The 23,801-nt window shown below is 39.5% G+C and overlaps 1 protein-coding gene across 2 annotated transcripts; it reads left to right on the top strand.

Annotated features, from left to right (window-relative positions):
* The first annotated feature begins 491 nt into the window (after positions 1–491).
* LOC109047670 (serine/threonine-protein kinase 40) lies at positions 492–18,547 on the top strand. 2 transcript variants are annotated; one of them, XM_019065342.2, is made up of 11 exons: positions 492–641; positions 4,278–4,404; positions 4,777–4,862; positions 5,894–6,037; positions 7,020–7,244; positions 7,598–7,650; positions 11,808–11,923; positions 13,733–13,877; positions 14,297–14,416; positions 14,667–14,751; positions 15,049–18,547. In XM_019065342.2, exons 2-11 carry the CDS (start codon positions 4,287–4,289, stop codon positions 15,265–15,267), a joined length of 1,311 nt encoding a protein of 436 aa, XP_018920887.2. In that variant the 5' UTR covers positions 492–641; positions 4,278–4,286; the 3' UTR covers positions 15,268–18,547. The 2 variants fall into 2 exon arrangements, with proteins under 2 accessions (XP_018920887.2, XP_018920886.2); XM_019065341.2 differs by lacking the exon at positions 492–641 and adding an exon at positions 1,522–1,760.
* The last annotated feature ends 5,254 nt before the right edge of the window (positions 18,548–23,801 follow it).

Raw genomic sequence — 23,801 nt, 5'->3', positions numbered from 1 at the left:
AATACATAATCCTATTTTGAGAAACTGGCAGAAAGTTCACAAAAAGCCTCCATGTTTTACAAAATACACACAAAAAATATAAGCCCAACATTAAATTTTCTTCATAATTTGTGATTTTGCAGATTAAAACTATAGTAATATTTCAATAATTATGCAAATTACCAAATTTTTATGTTTTAAATATATTGTTATTCCAGTACAACACTTATTCAAAGAACAAGAGATGGTTATTACGTCCAGACGTTATAGTAAGTAGTGTGCTCCTGAAATTGTCCTTGCAGTCTTTCTCAAATTCCACTGCTTCTTTATCAGACATGGGCACTAGTAAAGTATGATTCACAGTTTCCACCCCACACACCGTGGGTTGGCCAATGTTTAGCCACAGGGTTATAAAAGTGTTTCATGTGGTTTAAGGCAAAGGCCATGCTGAGTCAAGACAGGAAGACAGCACAGCCTTAAATCAGTTACTGCCCTTTAAAACACTCTCTGTTTGACATGCAGCTCTGCACCAGCCCACTGAATTGAAACTTGCTGTTGTGGGTGAAGCCGGTTAGTTTTGGGGGATCTAAAATTGGATACGATATCGAGGGTCTTGTGAATGCAAGAGACCTCAGAGGTTTGCTGTACTCGCATGAACAGAGGTGCATTATTATTTATCTATTTACCCTTTAGTCTTGGATGTAATCAATGTGTCATGTTTATTTCACCTGGCACTGATTCTTGAGACACTGCAGTTTCTTAAAGTGACAAATTTTCCACTATTAAATTAATTAAAAATTATTTCTAAAATGTTTTTAACACAAATGAAACAAATATTTATTGATTCTATTTATTTTAGCAAAATTATAACCTTTAAAACCACATGTCCTCATATCTCAAAACTTTATTATATTAATACACATGCATATTTTTAAGAAACATTGCTATGATGGAGCTGAAAACAATTTTCACTCATAAATTGCTAGTCAATTTTAAAAATAATAACAAAGAAGCAGCAAGTTATGTAGGCCTATTTATATTTTCTGGTACAAACATTTATTATGAATATTTGACACATTATTTTGTTTCTTGCAGCTGATGATCTATATAATTATTATTATATATAGCATTAAGTGCTGTTAACCCATACTTTATGATGACATGCAAAAACAAACATTTGAGGAATGGAAAAAGCCAGAGTTTGCACGAAAATGTATTGTAAAACTCTTCAGATTACTCTAAATAATTTTTTACACACATAAAATTTTATTTTTATCCAAGTAGCTACTCAAAAATAAATGTGTATATCAAGTTTTGTTAGTAATGCTTTATAAGAGTCACATATATATACACACTTTTTTTTATAAACAAAACTCCACATTTGTCAAAACTTGACTGGAGTTATGCAGTAGTACTCTACTGCTCATTTACATAGTGCGTACGTTTATCATTCCACACTAGCGAAGAATGTCAATCTCAAGAACGCACGTAAGGGGGCGGGAACACTAAACAACGTTTTCTATTGGCCGCGCCGCTCCGTCACTCACAGCATGTGCGTCATTTCCGTTGTCAGGTGGTGCTGCTATGGAAAGATGTGATCAGTTGTCCTAAGAAGGCTTTTCCCTCAAAACCCCTGTCGGTAAACGTGAAATTTCTCCAGTTCGCTTGAAACAAACCGCTTCGTGGTGGAGTGTAAATGTCGGTGCACCCCTGCTGAACATTTAATCGGCCAGAAATGAGTGGAAATTAGTGTACGACAGAGGATTCCCTCGGCGGTTTTGGTAAGTTGTTAAATGGCCCGTCGGTCGGCTGAGGAGATTTTCACAGTCCGTTAAAGGGACACGGTGAACTCATTACCTTTCTGGTCTTTAATTTCATCTTTAAATTCAGATAAACGCGCTTTTGCAACGATTAAATTGTCGTCTTTTTAAACATGTTGCGATATAGACAATATAAGCAAGAATACGAAGTGAAATAAGCAAGTTTCGCTTGCAAATGCTAGACGACTCGAGTAGGCTCGTTGTATTAATAAGAACGTGAGCTTTGTTTTCTTACACGCGCTTATTTAAGTCATTTATATCAGTGGTTATTGTTAGCATTTTACTTGTAGCTGGTTGACAGCGTTCGTCAGTGTACGCCGTGTACTCGGTTGTGATCACATTGCAGTGCTCCGGACTCTATTCCCTCTGCTATCGTTTTAGCTATAAATGGAAACATTCGTCACTTGTTTTTACACACCACAAATCTTAGACATCCAAATATCAAACAAAACGTGTGCAAAAATGCACATCTGATACGGGTTGCATCAAGCTGCCAGCCGGTGCTCGGAGGTTGTTGCCAGGTTCTCAAGTTTGCAATGCATGCATGACAGCTAGTATATTTAGATCTTATAAAATATTAAAATGTTCTGCTGCTTTGTGGATCAGAGCGTTTAAATCATTCAGGGATGATATTTCACTTTTCTGATGACTGTGATGTGTGTGTATAATGCCATAAGATGACCACAATGCATCCATTCAGTCTGATTAATTCAAGGCAGTATGAGTAATCCTTCATATAGCATGATTTCATCAGCAGCATGCCATGTTGTTGTTATTAAAGGGATGGTTCACCAAAAAAAAAAACAAAGGTTTGTTCAACATTTGTTATGTTTTTACAAACCTCTGTGACGTTTATTCTGTGGAACACAAAAGATGAAGTTAGTATTAGAGACTAACAGCCTTGGTCACCATTCACTTCCATTAATTTTATTTTATTTTTTAACCAATGCAATGAAAGCAAATGTTGACTCAGCCCGTCTAGCATCTCCTTTTGTGTTCCACAGAAAAACGTCATGTTTGAAACAACAGGAAGGTGAGTGAGTAGGCCTAACGAATGACAGTTTTCTATTTACTGATGTGTGCTTCCTGAGAATTCCATTTTAGTATCTCTGAATTGGATTCAAGATTGCAAGCATACGTGCGTCTTGCTGTCAGTGAGATGATTTAAACTGCATTCAGGTCTGTCACGACCTAAAATTATTACAGAATACCAACCATGATGTCTTTCGTTTCCTTTGAGGTTGCAGGTCACATCCTTAGTCTTGGTTGTGCCAATGCACAGACACGCTCTTTCCAACAAGCCATGGTGCTTTAAAGATGTCAGATCTCCAATAATGCATGTCAAAAGTGTTGATGAGAAAGCAATCACGTCTCTCACCCCCGTCTGTCACATTGTCAACAGTCTGGGTCCAGAAAGACAAAAAAGCTGTAAACGTGTGAAATGATCTACGATAACTGCCAACTGTACCCCCTCCTACGTCCTCGAAACAAGCTGTGTGATCTGTTGCAGAATTACATTTGAATGTCTGTTTCATTCAAAATTACAATGCGACCAAGCTTATAGCTTAAATGTGAATCACAACTGTCTGTACTTCAAAATTCAGATGCTATTTTAGTTCTACTTTATATGTGTTTGCTATTAGAGCACACTGATTGTCGTTTTATCAATGGGATTTCATGCCCAGTGTCTGCATTGTGCCTTAATTTAAACAGAGTTGAGATTGATTTTGAAGAGCCCAAGGGGTGCAGAACTGTCCGCGATGCTAAATGCACTCATACCACCCCCCCACCCCGTGCTCACATCGTGATCTGAATCTGTTTTTGCTTTCGAAATGCTCCTTGTTGCAGACTGGTCAGTATTGCAATCTTGTAATATGCAGATTACGCCACAGAGATTTGCAGATAAACCCATGCAGATTAAGGAATGGAAGGATTACAAATAGTGAAAGGGATAAAACATGAATGCAGCAGCAGAGTTCAAGATTCATGGGTTATTTTAGTCAATTTGAGATCCGTTGGTGCTGAACGTTTGCCTTTCTCGGGTGAGATGTGGTCAGTGGCGCCATTTCTGAATGGGCTTCTATTGTCTAACACTGAAGTCACATCAACAGTTCACACCTGCTGCTAATCTTTGGCTCATGCAAATGCATAGGAACCTGATGGGTTGTCGTTCATACAGGGGTAGAGCTGTTAATGGCGTCTGACTATTTTAAGGTGTCGGGGAGGGCATGACTTCTGCTAGATCTCCTTCCCCACCTGTTATTTGCCCTCTTTAGAACTCACATTTTGTTGATGGTGTACTGAAAACCTCTTTGGATTGGCTATTGTCCCTCAAGGCAAGAATCGAATGAGTGTCATAGGGTTGCTTTGTCTTAATGCCTTGGACATTTGGTTTTATTCAAGAAGTTACATTTCTCTGGTTGCATGTAAGGTTGCTTTTATAAATCGAATATTGGTGCTTTCTCAACTCTTTTTCAGATCTGCAGAATGTCTAAACGCCGTGCTTCGGAACGAGGGGCCGGAGAGTCATCCGGCAGACCCAGCAAGCTCCTTTGTCCTGGGATATCTGGCAACAATGCTAAGAGAGTTGGTCCTTTTGTTTTAGGTAAGCTGCCTAGGGTATTGCAAGTGAATCTTCAACACTAGCACTATCTTTTTGTGTTTCTATTCAGGCGAGAGGAGGAGGGGGTATAGGCTCCGTTTAGAGTCCTCTGTTTGAAAAGAATTGCAGGAATGTTTTAGATTGATGGCTTCACTTCTGAATCTGCAGGTCTTTTCCTGTATGCCACTATCACACTGTCATCTTGCCTTTGAAATGCACCCATCACAGTTGGAAATAGCAGTGTGACGTAGTAGTGCAGGGTGCTGTGATAAGAGTGTTTATGATTGGCCTCAAGGGGAATTGCTGTGCTCTGTATTGACTATACCTTTTGCATCTGTTCACAGTTCTTTTCTTTATTCCTCTCCATCTCAACAGGCCCACGGCTGGGAAACTCTCCTGTGCAGAGTATAGTGCAGTGTCTAGCCAGAAAGGATGGGACAGATGATTTCTACCAGCTGAAAGTGAGTACTTTTTTAGGCCTTGTTTACATGGTGTTAACATCTTGGGGGAGCACAAGTGGCCAGGCAAGACAGATCACCATTTATATCTGGCTCCAAATTCATGTCGTGTGACTATTTGTGATCACATTGCAAAGAAGGGTAAAGAGTGATACTATCACAAATCTGTGGAGCTGATTCATTTATTAAAAGTTCAAAAGTTTGGGAGTTTAAAAAAAAAAAAAAAAAAAAAAACTTTTTCCTTTTCTTATTCTCACCGAGTCTGCATTTATTTGATCATACATTCAGTAAAACCTATAATATTGTGAAATATTATTAAAACTTTTAGTATTACAATATGTTAACTTTTAATATTTTAAATAGTTTATGATGGATTCAGTGAAGGATCAGGCAGACTGCTTTCTGAAGATCTTGATTAATTGAAAGAAAAAAAAGCATTGTTTTACCCAGCCCTACAACTTTTTGTCCCTATTTACATTTTTATTGGGTTTCAGATCAGCCAAAATGGCTTTTTAAACCAGATATGAGGTGATACAGAAAGACAAAACCCCTTCCATGCGATTCAAACATGTCCTGACCAGGGAAGTGAGACTGCTTCTGAACACAAAATTCCCTGTGTGTCTCATTGTTTGCATGAACCTTTGACCTGCCACAGCAAATCTCCACAATACTGTCCAATTCATGACCGACTCTGGTTCAGAGATGACCAGCAAACCTCTTTGTTTATGGACCAGCCTGTTACTGGAGGGGCTTCACTGAAAGGTGCTTGTCAACCTGGGGTCTAACCTTTTGACCCCACTCTTCCATGCCCCTGAGTCTAGTGTCCCTCAGATGGTTGTCCAGATGTGTTGAAGGACATGTGAGGGACTTATCTTTGTCCCCTCTCTAGATAAAGCCTTTAATGGACCCTCTGTATTGCCTCAAGATCATTGATAGCTTAGTATGCCATCTCAGTGAAGATAAGAGACTCCTAGGAAGGTTTAGAACAGGATCCTAGTGGTGTGGTGTCTTCTTACCTTCGACCTTTGTTGTAGATTCTCACCCTGGAAGAACGTGGAGACACAGCAGGAGAGACACAGGAAGAAAGGCAAGGGAAAATGCTCCTGCATACAGAGTATTCTTTACTGTCACTGCTCTCCAACCAAGAAGGAGTGGTGCACCATCACGGCCTCTTCGAGGTAAGACTAATGCTTCATGATTCTTTCTCAAATAGTTTTGGTTTGAGCCACACCAATTCATCGTTTGGTTTGTTTACACGCATTCTTCAAAAATTATTATTATTTTTTGTTCAGCAGAAGAAAGAAACTCATACAGGCTGGAAACAACTTGAAGGTTTCGGTCTAATGTAGAATTTAATTTTTGCATCTTCTATCCATTAATTCTGTTTTTATTAGCTGATCAGAGTACACATCTGTCCACAATCCACTTTTCGAAATTGAAATGCACAAAGACTTGTTTTGAAATCTGGCTGTGCCTTTTTGAATCAAAATGCAATCGATTTGAGAGATGCCTAAAGATTCCCTCCCAGACTGTACATTCTCAGTCCCACGATTTAATTTGTTTCTTCATTGTTCCATCCAGTTGTTTTCATTTTCATCACAAAGCGCTCGCAGTGACTCACCACTTACTTTCTCTTTGAACAAGACGCTTTCTTTTTTCTCTCGCTCTCTTGCGCCTGTTTTTCAACTATATCTAGACCTCTCCTTTCTTCCCCGGTGGAAATGGGCTGCAGAACAAGCCGTACTGTGCTGTCAGGGCCATTCATTGAAGCTTGCAGTATTGATTGGTTTATTATAGCTTCTCTCTAGAGTGGGCCAGTTAATTATGGATCGCTTCTTGTGTTCGAAGGCGCAGTCATTGCAAACACAAACCACACTGCCGATCGATTCATGGCCCTCATTTGACCCCAGTCTCAGGTGACCAAAGGAGGGCTTTCATCATTCAAGCTGTTGCACTTGGCGAGGCATACAGGAGAATTGATGCTGTGCTTTTTGTACCACCCGTCCATTAGCGTCATCTTGTTCTTTTAAACCCTGTATTTTCTTCTTTCGCTCCATTCAAAAGCTTAATGGTGCAGTTATGTGTTCGTTTGCTTTGTTACACATTGTTAAATGCACTGCTGGGCTGTCTGAAGTAAACTCTATCACTTCTCCATCTCAGGACCGCTCCTGTGAGATTGTCGAGGACATAGAGGCCAACAAAGTGCGGAAGATGAAGAGACGAATCTGTCTGGTGCTTGACTGCCTCTGTGCCCACGACTTCAGCGACAAGACGGCCGACCTCATCAACCTGCAGCATTACGTCATCAAAGAGAAGCGACTGAGCGAGCGCGAGGCCATTGTTATTTTCTATGATGTGGTGAGGGTGGTGGAGGCATTGCATAAGGTGAGCTGCCAACTGGTTTTAAAGTCAATGTGAAATCAAAATTGTCTGTTTTACTTGACAACTTTCTTAATGGCGCTAGCAAGGCCAGCGTCAGGAGTTTGTTTACCTATTATGGTTTCCCATTGATAAATTTTTTTTTCATTGAATATTTTGTTTTATTTGAAAGTTTGTTATATTTCAAACGTTAAATGGTTGCACATTACATTTTATGTTTACTGTGTGTTTCACCCTGAATTAAGTAGGATGATGGTGTATGGCGTTTTTCTGCAATATTGTCAGGTCGCAAGCTCTCCAAAGTGTAGCCAACATCTTTAGGTATACATATTAACTGTTCGCTTTTTTTTCCTTTGTAGAAGAACATCGTGCATAGAGACTTGAAACTTGGAAACATGGTGCTTAATAAAAGGTAAGACTTCTCTCTTCCTTTTTCTTTTACCTGCTGTGCCGGTGGATTTTCTCTGCGCTCAGCCCTCTGTTGGGGTTTCATGGAGCACCGTCTGGCCTCATTGACCTCTCTCCTCTTGAGCTCTTAGTGAGCGTGTGATTCATCCCCACAGGCTGAAAAGGGAGGGAGAGTGAGCAGTGGGAAGCTATCCCAGTTAAAACGAGTAGGCATGGAACGTGCCCCTGGTTCGTTCCCTGGAAAAAAGGAGAGGATGATTGAGCCAGGGAAGGGGGGCGGGCGGGTGATGAAACCGCACATGCTGGCTTAAAGGCATCTAAGGTCGGCAAGCATTGTGAATTGGATAGGCCTAGCGGAATTCCCAATCCCCCATCCATAAAGACCCTCTCCAAACACCATATGCGCCGCATGCGTTTGTATGTTTTTAGCTGTGTGTGTGGAACGGGTACACTTTTAACCACAGTTCTGTTGTCTCTGCCATTTCAAATGTCCCCAGGAACGAGAGACTCACTGACTAATTGAAAATCCTCAGTTCTGCCTGTCACATTTGCCAGCATGTGCTCCTCGCTGCTGAGTTCTCGCATATTGTAGTTCGGTCACATAAGTGCACAGCTTGTCTAATTATGAAACCCGTCACACCATATAAGCTCAGTGGCATGTGTAGTGAGAGGAGGAGTGGAGCTTGTTTCTTTTATCTCGTCTCCTTTCCTCGTCTCTTTACGGGCAACCGTACTTCTTGCGTCCTGGCTGATTGAATTGAAGGTATGCATTATGCACCTTTTATTGCCATTAACCCCTTCATCAAGCCTACAGCAAACAAGTGGAAGTTTTTCTGTTAGTAAATCATTTTTAGAGCGATTTTATTTATTTTTAGAGCAACTACCATGCTTCGGACTACACTACCATTCAAATAACTTTTTGAACTTCATCAAAGAGTCCTTAAGTTTCACAGTTTTCTCAAAATTATTAAGCAGCATGGTTTTAACACTCAAATGTTTCTTGAGTGTCAAATCAGCATATTAGAATTATTTCTGAATGATCCTGTGACACTGAATACTGAAGTAATGGCTGCTGAATATTTTGGTTTCCCATTACAAGAATAAATTATTAAAATTACAAAATATTTAAATAGAAAAGAAGTTGTTTTAAAATGTAATATATAAAATAAATTTATATTTTTTTAATGTATTTTTATGAAACAAATGCAGCCTTTTAAGCAAATGCTAATTCTTTTTGTTTGATTTGTTTTTTTTTAGTGTTTTTTTATTGCAGTCTTGCTTGAGGAGAGATTGTATCACTTCCCGTACTGCTTCCTTTTTTTCTAGTCCTGTTGATTTGAAAAGTGACAGGAAAGCAATCAAATACACTGGGTAGGTTCAAATTCAGAATAAAGCTAGGCTAAAAATAAAATAGCTTGGTAAACTACCAAGAAGCAAGATGGAACATTTTTTTTTTTTCAGAAAGGAGTTGGGAAATCATAAAATATGAAAATTGTGTAACACGTGAATTTTTACATTTGTGCCTGGAGCTTTTTTTCTTTCCGTTTTTTCCCTTAAAAAAAAAATTTTTTATATATATATATATATATATATATATATATATATATATATATATAAAAACTATATATTATCTTGCATGTGCTGTTGCTGAGTCAAGCACTTTACGCCTTTCCACGGGAGTCAATTAAAAGGACAGGCACGGACCAGTATATCGTTGCTGAATGAAAAAAGAAAACATCCACACATACTTGCACTCGTCACTGGACCCTATGGTGATGAAATCAAGCAGTCTGCTCGGTCTGCTTCAGTTCAGCAAGAAAGCAGAACACTGTGTCCCAGCTGGAGATAATACAGCCCTCTGCCAAAGGATCCATGGCTCAGAGCTGAGTCACACTCACGTAACGCTGGCAGAGCACTCTTTTTCTCTTTTTCACTCTCCAAATACCCCTCTGATCCTACTGTCTGTGTGACCCTTCCCAGCCGGCAGACTGTTGGCTTTGGGTGGAATGGAAAGTACTTGGTATTAGTCACAAGTGGTCCATGACATGTACACTGTTTTTTTTCTTTTTGTTTTGTTTTTTGACAAGACGTTTGGGCCTTCAACAATAACTGCTGAATCTGGTGGTCCTAATCGACCTGTGCAGGCTTTGTTTATCCTCAGCATTTTGTCAATAACTGCCTGTAGTGCAGAAGCTTCTCTCACATTTCACAAGTGTTTGTTGCCATTACTTCATACCTCTTTTCCCTCCTTGACACCATATGGCTGTCACCGTCAAGACTCTATAAAAGTGAACAAATTGCCTGATCTGCACATTTGCTTTCGCTATTAGCTTTGTTCCTCTTACAACACTGCTTGCCCAAGCAAAGGAACTCCAATACCAAACAATTGCATCAAAATCCCACATTAACCTCACCCAGCAGGGGCAGTTTTGACCGGATTTCGGCATCAAGACTTCCTCTTGCGTTTAAACCATTTAACTTTTCCCATCAACGGTGGCTAATTTTAGCAGCACTGAGAGACCGGGAGGCTTCTGGTCTCTTCACATGAGCAGGAAGAGGAGAGTAAGCAATGAGAATGTCCTGAGGAGAAACGCTTGCTGACTCTTTCAGAATGTCCTGAGGAGAAACGCTTGCTGACTCTCAACATGGTCATGATGAAGCCAGACGAAAGGCTAAAACTATTATGAAGATGAAAACTAGCGGAAACAGTGTGTAAAAAAAACGACTGGTTTAGACATTAGGAGCAGGTACATTTGAAATGGTTGACACAACAAGAAACTCTCATGCAAAAAAGTAATACAAGATGAAACAAATGAAGTTAGTTTAGTTTGCTTTATCTAACCATCATTAAACAAAACTTTTGAAATTGTTCAAATGACTTGAACCACATAAACTTTACAGAATCAGTAATAATTTGTCCTCTAGTGTGAGCCATCTGGAGCTTAGCAGATCCAGTTCATGCACAAAAATATTGTTGCATTTGATAAATTAATGCAATGCTAAAAGTAAACTGAAAACTATTTATAACTGGTACAAATGCAGTGTAGGATGGAAAGACTGTGACTAATCTCTTTTCTCTTTTAATCTAATTTAATCATGACCCTCCTTTTTAAATGAAGATGGTAATCAGCTTTAAATCTGTAAGTAAATCTGCTGGGAAAAAATCAAGCTGTTAGGCGTAAGTGTGACAGTCACTTTCAGGGTGTGAAAGTGAGAGCGTAACTGGGTAAGCATGGGAAAAGAGGATGTAGCTGAGAGATGTAGCTGTAGTGGTGGAGGTTTTTTTTTTTTCTTTCAGTTAAGGGAGATTACAGCTGTGACTGTGTGAATTCTCACATTGGAGGTCCCCCAGTTCAGCTCTGTCAGCTGACGTGTCAGTTTTGCTCATTGTAAATGTGAATGCATTTTTTTACATGAAAGCATTTCTATGTGTGTTAGAGTGCTTGTTTTCATTGCATGCCTGTCACTGAAAAAAAAAAAAAATGTCGTTCTTTCCTTTCTGAGGTGCAAAGATTAGTCATCCCTGAGCTTGTGAGAAGCCACAGGTGACTCACTTGTTTGTCAAGTGCAGTCACGGTGTGTTCTGTCATGTTGGGTTCTGCTTTCTGGAAAGGCAGTATGGCTCTCTGCCACAGATTAGATTTAATGACAGAGACAAAAATATCAGAGGCATGTTTGCACAGATACAAACACGACTCGCCTAACAACAGTTTTGTTTTGATATCCATGTATAGTGTAAAAGTGTTTTTATGTATACCCACTTGGAATGAATCGAATATCACAATCATATTAAATTCATAAATGCAACAGAATTCAAGGAAAAATATTTTTATTTTATGTTAGTTGGATGATGTTACCAGACTCTTCCCCTCTAATCATCTGCTCTGTTTATTTTATTTTATTTATTTTATTTCTTTATGCATTTTTTTAAGGACAAGCTAATTTGTCAAAAAAATAAAAAATAATGTCCTAACTAATTGTCTTTTATTCAAAATATAGTTTGCTTTTTTCCTTTTGAATTTGTGATTTAATATGACCAGGACATGCTTACTAAGATGCACATCGTGGATTTCACAAGCTATCTTTTTAATCTAAACAGTGCGACTTGATGTGAGGATTCATGGTTGTTATTTAACGTTATTGGTGTTTTGTGTGCTGCAGGACCCATCGGATCACCATCACAAACTTTTGCCTTGGCAAGCATTTGGTGAGTGAGGAAGATCTGTTAAAGGACCAGCGAGGCAGTCCAGCCTACATCAGCCCAGATGTCCTGAGCGGTGAGAATTCAGCTTCTGTGTGTGTGTATGTTTATGTGTGTGATTCACATGACTCACCCTCCATGTCACCACTGTAATCAAAGCTCATAAACCCAACCACCTACACGGCCCTAATCAGGACAGCAGTCACAAACTGTCAGCATGGATGAGCAATAGTTAGGTTTATTAAAGACATTATGTGTTGTGTGCCGCAAGACTTGACCTGTTAGCTCATCAACGACTCGATACCAAAACTCTTCCTTTAAGCTCGTTGTCATGGCCTCGAGCAGATCTCAGCAGTGCGACGGATCAAATTAAAAGCGGTTGTATCACGAGGTGTATCTTTCCAAACAATCTCTCTCTGTGCGGAATTGAAGTTCACTCAAGTGATGTAATTTCAGTACATGGGACTCGCTGTTTATCTTGTCTGTCAAATGTTTATGTAGCATAGTCCAGTTAGCCCTATTGAATAGTTAACACAATAGCTTTTTTGGTTTTCACAAACTTAAAAGTGGCTAGTCAGTATTGTTTTTGGAGATTTAAAAAAAATGAGGCATTACAAACACTGTCAATAGCTTGTATTTAACCTAAAGTATTCCTTAATATAATGATAATATTATATTAATAATGTTTAATAGAAAATAAATGACTTATTTTCCCCCTCACATTGTAATTTAAGTAAAATTAAAACGTAATTATATGCCTCAATTTATATTTTTTACATTGCAAAGCAATTCAGATTGTCATTTATGATGTATAAAGTATTCATATGGTTTCAACATCCTGTGCATAAAGGCATCACAGGCGTCTGTCCGACACCGTCTTTACCATGAAGTAGGTTGCCTTCTGAGATGCTTTGTTTTTTGCTCAATTCAAGGACACCATCAGATCATTGAAAAATTTAAATGAAGCGATTTGATGTTGATTTAAGCATATAATTAATTCAGAAATACTGCAATTATATTTAAATGTTTAAAATGTCTATTTTAGATAAAAGTTTGTTTGTGGATTGTGTTTTTTGTCACATGAACTTTGCGTGCAGAGTGCTATTTGTATGATACATAATTGAAGATCCCAGCATTTAAATCTTGTTCGTTTAGTTGACTCACTAGCTAAAATATCAAACAGCACCACCTTTCCAGAACTGTCTTTCATGTGTTTTCGGGGTTTTTCCCAGTACCTCTATGGATGTAGGCTCTGGTTAGATGGTGCATTCCGAGCATGCATGTTAAATAGAGGCGCAGTCGAGCTCTTGTTTGCGGTCTCCATTCACAGTAAAATGACAGAAAGAAACCGGGAGTAAATCAGCCAAATATGACAGCAGAACAAAGGGAGAGCTGCTTCAGTGAGTCATCACAATGAGTCATGCAGAGAGGAACTACTCTTCCTGCTCTCTCCCTATCTCTCTCTCTCTCTCGCTCACTTCCTCTCACTGTTTTTCCATTGCTCACTCTCTCTCTCTCGTCTCCCTCTCTTTCGCTTTCTCATGCGTAGGGTCAAAGTAGAAGCAGAGAATGTGTACCTAACAGAAAAATATATCATACAAATCACGCTGTTTACTAAACAGAAACCTACCCAATTAACCCCTCTTTTAAAAGCTCCCATGACTCATTTGTACTCTTCTGGCACATTGTGTTCTGCCCATTTATGGTGGTAAACAAAGTGGTGTAGTGAGTGTGAACAGGATTTGGGGGACTTTATAAGATTTTGGCACTATTGGTAGCATATGTTTTATATGAACATACTATCACCCAAGGGAATGTTCCAGTCTGATTGAATAAGCAAACTGTAGAGCTGCTTGTTAAAACTGCACTTTGTTTCTCCATGTAGGTCGACCATACCGTGGTAAACCCAGTGATATGTGGGCGCTCGGTGTGGTGCTGTTCACCATGCTCTACGGCCAGTTCCCATTCTACGACAGTATACCTCAAGAGCTCTTCCGCAAGATCAAAGCAGCAGAGTACTCCATCCCTGAGTGAGTCTCTCCATTATCTTTCTGTGCTTAATTGCTGAAAAATGTTAAGTGGCAAATATTGTGATGGCCCCTGTTCAAAAGGATTGTTCACCCAAAAACGAATAACACTCATGTTCGTCATGACATTGGATGTTAAGATTTCCATTGAATTGTTCCTCATGTATAATTGATGTATGTATGATGTATTTATGGACCATTTTTATGGTGCTTTTGCGCCGTTTCTGAATCCTAAAAGTTAATTGTACCTTATTAATAAATTGTTTGTGTTCCATTGGAGAAAATAAGTCATACGGGTTTGGAAAGGCTTAATTTTGATCTTTTTTATTTTTTTGGTGAGCTATTCCTTTAAATGAAGAATCTAAAATGTTTATTGGAGATGGAAATGCTAATTTGTCTTTGTGCCTGTTTCGTTTGCGCAGGGATGGGCGGGTATCAGAAAGTACAGTGTGTTTGATCAGGAAGCTTCTGGTGCTTGACCCCCAGCAGAGGCTCACTGCCACCGAGGTGCTCGAGTCGCTGAGCGCCATCATCGCTTCCTGGTGCGTCTCATCTCTCATCTGAAATGAGATCAACTTCATAATTCCATTTTTACCTAAGTCTTCTTGTCAGAGTTCACGTAACTTCTTAGGAATTCATGTGATGGGATGATGTCATTTTGATCCAGCGATGTTGTCTCGCCACATTTTTGCAATCAAGTGCAGTTTTCAGTCATGCATTTAATGTTCCCTTGGCTGTAGATCTGAAAATTCTGTTTTTCATCAACTGATTAATTATTTTTTTTTTAAATAGGCAATCTGTGTCCTCACTGAGTGGCCCTCTACAAGTGGTGCCGGACATTGATGATCAGCTTAACCACCCCGAACATCTTCAGGAGGTCAGTATCGCTTGTAGATGTTACAGTAATATTGAAGGATGACTCAGTGTCAAAAAAAGATTGCTTTAACACTGCTGTTGCATAAAATGTTGCATTAAAATCATTGGGACCATTTATGTATGACCAGACTTGTTTATAAATTAATTTTACTTGTATTTTATAAATATGGTCCAAAATATGTAAAGCCTTAAGTAGCTTTGAATCATGGATAATAATAGAAACTTCCTCTTTAAATGGCATTAAAATAACAAGGTACTTTCTGGCAATGAAATGGTCTTTTCTTGCCCTCCCCCCCAGGCGAAAGTGACAGAGGAGTCATCTCAGTACGAATTTGAGAACTACATGAGGCAACAGCTCTTGTTGGCTGAAGAGAAAAACACTATCCATGAGACCAAGAACTTCCTCAGCAAGAGGCATTTCGGTAATGTGCCTCCAGTGAGGCGCCTTGGCCACGACGCTCAACCCATCAGCCCTCTGGATGCCGCAATACTAGCCCAGCGCTTCCTCCGGAAGTAGCACTGCCATTCTGCCCACAGGCGGGGGTCATCAGGAGTGGAGCGAGCCACGGAACTGGGCACACTCTTTCATGTACGTTTGCGTGTGAGAGTGAGTGTGTGTGTGAGCATGCAGCATGAGTCTGGCAGACACAAAAATGGGCCAAGGAACAGCTCAGCGCTCTGTTGCTCCATTCATCTGCCCAGGACAAAGACTCTGGACACAGGTCTAATGAGACTCTGACCACCAACACCACCTCCACCATTCCAATCCTTGGCCAAATCTCTCTCTCACACACACACACACACACACACACACACACACACACACACACACACACACACACACACACACACACACACACACACTTTCAGCAATACCCCCAACAGAATCATGTAGCAGATCACACACAACCACCCTTTTTCCATTTGCCTCTCCCCCAGCACTTTCTACAGGAACGCCTCGGATCACATGATCAACCCTTTTGTTCTGTTCCCCTCAACCAGTTCATCTGTTCCTCTCCCATCTGTATCTATGACTGCAAATCTACCTCTTACCATTTTTACTATCTCTCTATTTCCTCCTTTCTTAGTCAGTTTTTAACAATGCTCTCCGTTCTTATGAAAGCAGGACTCATTATGTTGAGGGGAGACAAGCACAGGCTCAAGAGCATTAGCATTGTGGTTGTGTAACTATTCTGTGTCAAAACCAGTGATTGGTTTTTCCTCACAATCTAAATAAGCTTCCCCCCCTCCTCACCTACTAAAACGGTAGCATTTTAAGTAAGATTATTCTCTTTATTTCCATTGAAGATGTTAAGTTTCACAAGTTAAAAATCTAAAAATCTCATATTACTGAAATAATAGCAGCGCATGTTTCTTGTTCCTCTATTTGAATGGGTTTCTGTAGGCAGCTAGCATCTGTGTCTGGATGCATACAACCAAAAGCATCTGGCATCCAAATCGGCCGATACGGTACGTTATTCTCCCCTCTTGCTTTCGTCTAATCAGAAGGCAGCAGAAAGTGCAAGACCACCACTTCCTGTGCATTTCACCAAATGGAAATGTACATTAATCACGTAATATGCCACTACACCAGACTCTTGAGAGCTGAGCTAGGTGGTACTTTTGTGGATTTCGGTGTGTGTCACACATGGACTCTTTGCAGGGCTGTGCTTGGAAAAAGACGAGGTACAGGACAGCTGGTGATGGGATGAAACTGTCAGAAATCAGGGCGGCTGAGCCGGCAGTCATGCGGAAGTCTAAGCCAAGATAAGCCCCGAAAGCACAGCCCTTAAGCTCTCCTTTCCTTTTGTGTCCCTCCGTCTAGAGGGCTCACCCTCTGATACCATGCCAAGCCATCAAAGTGCATCTTCTTGCCATGTCCTGTATCTCCGGTGCTTTCGTTCCCCACACAGATTTAAGCTGCAGCTCAGGGATTGAGGATTGGCCGCTAGGGAACGTTTCTGGCCACAGTGATACAAAGAAACCCATTGCATAGGGGATTGTTTCTTTTTCTTTTTGTTCTCTTACCTACCGCTCATTTCCATGTATGGTTATTAACTGCTTCATGATCATCAGGAAGGAAATGCCATGAAACCCGCTCCTCTCCATCTGTTTCTTATGTGAGAATATTGCAAGGAAACAGATTCTTAATGACATTTGACTTTTATCAGTCCTGTTTTAAGCTACCCAATGTGTATAAAGCATAACTGTGGGATATCTTGCCTTAGATTATCAACAGATTTTCAACTCATCCGTGAGCAGTGAATATGTACTTCTGATGCTAGAATATATCTTAGTATACTAGGCGGTTGGCTTGCATCAACCTGTGGACCTGTGGCTTAGTTTGCAATGCCTTTATGTCTGGCTCCACTCATGTCATTAGATGAAAAGGTCATTCAGTACTGTAGATCTCTAAGCTCATGACTAGCAGCTTGGCTTGTCCTTATAATCTCCACTTTAATTTCCTCTTTTTAAGACATACAGCCTGGTAGTATATCCGTACCATTCTGTTTTCCTTTTAATTTATTTTATCTGCCATGGTAAATGTAGAGATCCTGTATCACTCAATAGCATTGCTGTGATCGCTCACGTTTTTTCCTTCTATCTTCAGTGAAGGTTTTGTTTTGTCTCTTTTCTTCTTTTTTAAATTCTTGAATAAATATTGCAACAATCCTGTCGGTATATTAAGCTACGCTAATTAGGTGACTGACTTTGCATAGCTCTATTTTAAGTCAACTGAATTATCGTGCACATTAGCATGACATGTAGAATCAATGTAGAATTTATCTTGTGAGATAGAATGATACCGCACTCTGGCCAGTGTGAAAGACATCGTAATGGTGGATAGGCGTCAATAGTGCAAAACCCAGTGCAGTGTATTATTATTCTGAAGAATCGCACCAATGTTTCCACACAAGCCACTATTGAAAGCATTAGTTTTTCCCACCTCAATGTGAATATATTTGGTTGTAAAGCAGTATTGTAGTGGATAATTTGCGTGACTTGGAGAGGGACTTTTTGTGAACAAATCAAAGTCCTTTCCTTCTATTCAAAAAGGAGTGCCTCAAGGCTATATCCTAGGTCCACGTAGAGTTCTCACAAAAGCCATAATATCATAGAAAATTTGTACAGTTGCAATATGGCTGCTGTTGATGTGGTTGTGTAGTCTGTACCCAAAATCTAGATGCAAGAAATTAGTAAATATTTCTGTTTAATATGCCCCCTACACAAGTGACTCCAAACTCCCCCATCCCCCTTGCATAGACAGTTTTGTGATGTCCAAAATTCTGTCTGCAGCATGAGAACTGTATGTTTATTGAGCTCTGTATACAAATTTGAAGCAATTAGTGCATGATTCTAATTAGCAAGACGTGCCCAAGATGCAGCAGAAATTGGAGTGGATGTGGGTGTTTTGCAAATGATGAACACTCCAAAAAACAAAGACACTGCAAGGGAAGATATTAAACATGGTTTAACTTAGATTTTCTTTTCTTTTTAGGCCACTTTGTGCAGATTTTTCATAAATTGGGAGGTTTGTCTTTAGAATTGTTACTTTTTTGCATCTTTTACTTAAACTGGAAAATCTAAATCTGGTGTAAAAGAAAACATGATTAAACTGGTCAAAGGCCTGAACGTTTGATGTCGTAAGCTGCTTGGTTAGAATGGTGTCAAAGAAAAGAAAAGAAAAAAAACTGGGTAATTGTACAGAGATGAAAAACAAATTTGTATAAAAGACATATTTTTGTACTTCATCAAATCTCTACATGCATGTCAGCAATAAACTTTGATATGGAAAATTTTGTCTCTTTGTATGATTTGAAGTGTAAAAGATGTTTTCAATTTAATTTTGCATTTAAATCCAGTATTTAACAGCCCTTTAAAAAAAAAAAAAAAAAACCGGGCATTTCTTTGATGACATCAGTATAAGACTTTAATTAAAATAATCCCTGTTTGAAAATTAATTTTAATTAATTCTCAATATCCCTTCATTTTGGGTGAAGTTTTCAGTATGTTTTTGAGAACAAAACGCTCACAACTGCATTTTAGGTGCAATTCTGCCTTCTTGTGGTAGACCTATGGAATGACATGCAAGACTTTGCAGAGATGCCTGGACAAACTTGATCTCTTATTTCAGTCTGAATTAAATGAATCTGTTTGGATGATGTGATATGTAGAGCCATTACAAATTGTTTTGTTGTAATATCATCCTGATTAACCCTTAAGCTATAAACTTTTTTTTTTTAAGTTTAAAAAGACTCCTATTTATTGACTTGAAAGCTCTTTTCATCAGTTACTCATCAAGTATCTACAATTCCCCTTTTACAGAAGACTTTTACTCCAGCACTTTGTGTATTTGTGCTCATTAATCATCTGAATGTCTGTGTAGATTTTGGAGCTCGGTTGCTGGCTGTTATTCACCTTTCTCTCCTGAAATAAGATGTCTGCTAGTTTCATTTGCCAGAATAAGCTTCAGTGTGAACCAAGCCTTATTAATCAAGACCTGTACACGTAGGACTGGTTTGAAGCAAATATTGAAACCCCAACACATTAAAGTACATCTCCCAAGAGTTGTAAAACCAACTTTAGCTTAATAGTTTACAAACCACTTATTTGTTGAAAGCACATTTTCAAAGGAATCACTCCTTTAACATGAGTCCTCTTGTTGAGTGATTTTTGAACAGCAAAAAACATTCACATGATGCACACAAGGCATCCATATGAGCTGTTGAAAAAAACTGCTCGCAAAACAAATTCCTCTTATTTCACTGTGCCTGTCTCTAGTATCTAGTGACTATTGTAATGGCTCAGACTGCCTGGGGTTAAAGTAGCAAATTTGAAGTGTTTGATAAATGATGTTACTGCTCCCCTGGGGTTCAGCACTAGTTTTACGACTCAGAATCACCATTAAATGTGTGAACCACTACGCCTCACAGCAATGCCCATATTAAAGACAGAAAACAGTGCTGGCTAACTCAAGACACTGGGGTTAAATTGGAGACATTTGTAGTGAATGCTTTGGTGTGGGTTGTGAAGCTGTTGTGTACTGCAGACATTAAAGTTTCCAGACCTATGATAATTCTGTTCTAATCTTACAGTTGGCAGTGGCTCCCATTTTATTTTATCTGGTTACATTTAAATGATTTAATTTATTTCAATATAATCCTATTGTTTTTATTTGTCTACATTTGGTTTTTAAACAATTTTTTAAATATGTTAAAACTCTCTCTCTCTCTCTTTCTCTCTCTCTAAATATAAATACAAACATAAATATAAACTACTTTATATGGAATATACATATATATATATATATATTAGTGGTGGTCATAGATTAATTTTTTTAATCTAGATTAATCTCACTGTAATCTTGGAATTAATCTAGATTAATCTAGATTAAAATGGCTCATTTGAATTCTGCCGAAGGCATTCAAATTATGTTCAATAAGATGTACTTGTTAGTACAGATAGAGCTGTGCTGCACTCAAACATAGTAGTTTGACGACGATTCTTCCCCTGCGCTACATTACTTGGCCCGGCATCTTTCGCATTAGCTAAGGGATGCTTTGCGTTTAGGTGGTAGGCCTACTTGAGACTGGAAGAACTCCTACAGTAAACTAATTCCGTATTGCACAAGTTGCAAACAACCTTACGCCTGTTTCACACATACTCCGTCTGCAGTGCGTATGCGTTACATATTTTTTTTACGCACCCATGTTAACGGATTCCAGCGTTCACGCGGTTGTGGTCCGTCAGTGCGTTCCAGGAGCGGTGCGTCTACAGCAGTGCAGCGATCGTTTACGTACCGAGTCTATTTTTGCTGTGCTGCATGAGCTGAATTAAAATGACAGCGCACTGTTCGCGGTAAAGATTAACATGGATTGACACGGAAATGCAGTAATTTCACAATAAATGAATACTAATTAAAGTCTTCTGTGTCTATGATTATGAAAGATTGTTACTGTTCTGTGATAAGAGTCACATTTTTTTTTTTATACATGGTTTGAAATATAGAATAATGAACAAATGTTGTGTTTGTGGACTAAACAGCCGCGGATCAGCAGCGGACTGCAAACGCATCCTGTGTGAAAGCACAATGAGTCCGTGCTGCTTCTGCACCACACACGTAACGCACACGGACTGCAGACGGAGTATGTGTGAAACAGGCGTGAGTCTTGTCGAGGTTTTTTTTGGGAAGCTTGGTAATTTCACAGAAGGCATACACATAGGTTAGAAGACTCGTTCTCGCCCCCTACAGTGCAATTCGTCTAGGTATACATCCGCGCTAAACTATCACGGTGAAAGTCATCATAGTTTGCGTAGTATAGACCCAGCTCCCAACCCAACTTTGAGAATAGATTAACGGCGATATTTTTTTTATCGCCCGATAAGAGTCTCACGTTAACGCAGCACGTTAACGCCGATAACGGCCGACATTTTGTAGTTTATACATATTCATTTATATATAATATTTCATTTTTTGCATTAAAAGTATTGAAAATTAATAAAAACAATAAATGTAACCTGATTAAATTAAAATTAAATTATTTATATATATATATTTATATCTGGTTACATTTATTTTTTATTACATTACACACACACACACACACACACACACACACACACACACACACACACATATATATATATATATATATATATATATATATATATATATATATATAAGCTAATTCTTTCTTCTCTTACAAAATTATAAAATAACCCTAACCCACGTGAGAGATTTTCAAAATTTCTTTAGGTTTGGAACAATGTAAACTCTCTATTTGGTCTATCACATGCTCATTCATTCCTCTTGAACACATAGCTTTGGCTTTGACAGGATGCAGGGAATTCATGACAGGATACATTTGTTTCCCCCTCTGAAAAGCAGTGGAGTTCTGTGTTGTGTAACTCCCTGAATATTCCAAGTCTGTCTCAGTGACAGCAGAACATGTGTGTTGTCTCTCGGGTGAAGTCTGACTTCTGAAGGCCTTGTTGATTTCTATCAACTATTTTTGTACCCATTTAATCGCATATGATGACATGATGACACACAGTATTCACTCACAGACCCTAATCCCCAATTTTTAAGTGTAAACGAGAACATTTCCCTCAAGTAATAGTTTTCTTGCTCTGTTGAATCAGGAAGGACGCCAAGCTGTAATTGAAATCGTGATCCTCCAGAGAGGATCATCTTTGTTGTCCATTCCGTTCTTGTCTCTTTTTTTCCCCTCAGTACCCCATTCTGGGGCAGTATCCTCCATCCGACCCCAGAGCCCCATTGATTCCATTATCCGCTGGATGAGATCCAGACTCTGTCAGTTAAAGCTTTCAGCTGTAGCGGAGGACGTGCTGAGTAACCTGCTGTGTGTCCGTCTCAGAGGCCTTTGTATTCTTGACCTTGAGCGCATGAGATATGACCGCACTTGCTGCTTTCCCAAAAAACTTGACACTGATTTAAACTAAGCCTGTATCTGACGGAGCCTCATGGCCCACAAGTTTCTTACAGGTCTGTTTTAAATAAAAAATGACAGCAACTCAATGTAGTTTTGTGTATTTTTATGACTTTGGAGCCCCCTACTGTTGGAATTCATGGTCATAAATATATCGATGTCGTAATTACTATCGATAGTTGTACCAGAGATTGTCTTAATATAAGGAGATGAGAGGGTCTGTATTATGTACTATTGGAGAAAGTGTAACGGCTGACTTGGATCACGTGTCCCTTAATAACCAATCACATTACAGCCTTGATGTCACTGAAGTACAGTCAGAGTTGTGCAACTCTCAATTGTCGTTTACGAATACCATGGGAATGAATGAGAAGTGCCGTAAGCTGAATCCTACCTGTCACAAAGTCAGTGACTTCTCTTAAAAAAATGGCACTTTTTTTAAAATACACTTAGGATGGAATGAGCCAGTGACGGCTCTGTGATGTCCAGTCTATAAAATCGGACAAAAGTGTGTGGTGAAGCCCAGCTTGCTGACGCACAAATGTCCTGCACTGACACTCCCTTAAATAGTGCCCAAGAGGTCCCATACCCCTGGTAGAGTGAGCCTTCAGGCCCTCTGGAGGACAGAGACCCAAGCTATTATAAGCTGATATAATAGCTTCCACTATCCAGTGGGACAGGCGCTTACGTGAAATAGGTTTACATTTATGGGGATCAGCCCATGAAACGAATAGCTGACTACTCCTTCTTAGTGCTTTCGTTCTGTCCACATAGTGATGTAATGCATGGACAGGGCACAAACAGTGAAGCCGCTCATCCTCCGATGATGAAAAAGGCGGCGGATGGAAAGCCAGTAAATCCACTTGTTTGTAGGCAAGAGCTGACTCGCTCACTTTAGGCACAAATGCTGGATTAGTTTAGTGAGTTACTCTCAAGTAATCCATAGCAAACTGCATACAGGAGCTATTACCTGACAAAGCGTGAAGCTCACTAAACCGCTTTGCGGTTGAAAGAGCCAATAATAAAGCCGTCTTTAATGAAAGGAGCTTCAAATCAATACCATCTACAGGTTCAAAAGGAGGTGGAGATAGTGCATTAAGGACCATGGACAGATCCCATGGCAGAATCAGAGGCTTAGAAACTCTGTTTAAACGAGCGCACCTCTCATAAACCTGCATATGAGTGTGTTGACTTATGGTCTTCCTGTTATCTCCCAAATGACACGCTGAAATTGCAGCGAGGTAAAACTTCATTGTTGAAATGACTCTGCCCTTATCCAAAAGTTCCTGCAGAAAGCATAACACATCCGCAACACAACAGAGAAAAGGGACTATGTGTCTGTGAATGCACCATTGCCAGGCCAGAAGAGCCACTTTGTCCATGGTTGAGTGAAAGATCTGCCTGCGCGCTTGTGAAAGGAGGTCTCTGTACAGCGGGACAGGCCGGGGCTGGTCGCACAGGAGCTGCATTATCTTCAACAGTCACAATTTCCCTGGCCAGTTCAGGGTAATCAGTATGACTGAGTGACTGTTAGTGTAGGTACGTTCAGACTCAGTGGAGGAATGCGTAATACAGTGCGTTTGGCCATGGGTGCACTAGC

This window comes from Cyprinus carpio, chromosome B16 (genome assembly GCF_018340385.1).
Source record: "Cyprinus carpio isolate SPL01 chromosome B16, ASM1834038v1, whole genome shotgun sequence".
Taxonomy (NCBI): Eukaryota; Metazoa; Chordata; class Actinopteri; order Cypriniformes; family Cyprinidae; genus Cyprinus; species Cyprinus carpio.
This window is presented reverse-complemented; position numbering and strand designations above follow the sequence as displayed.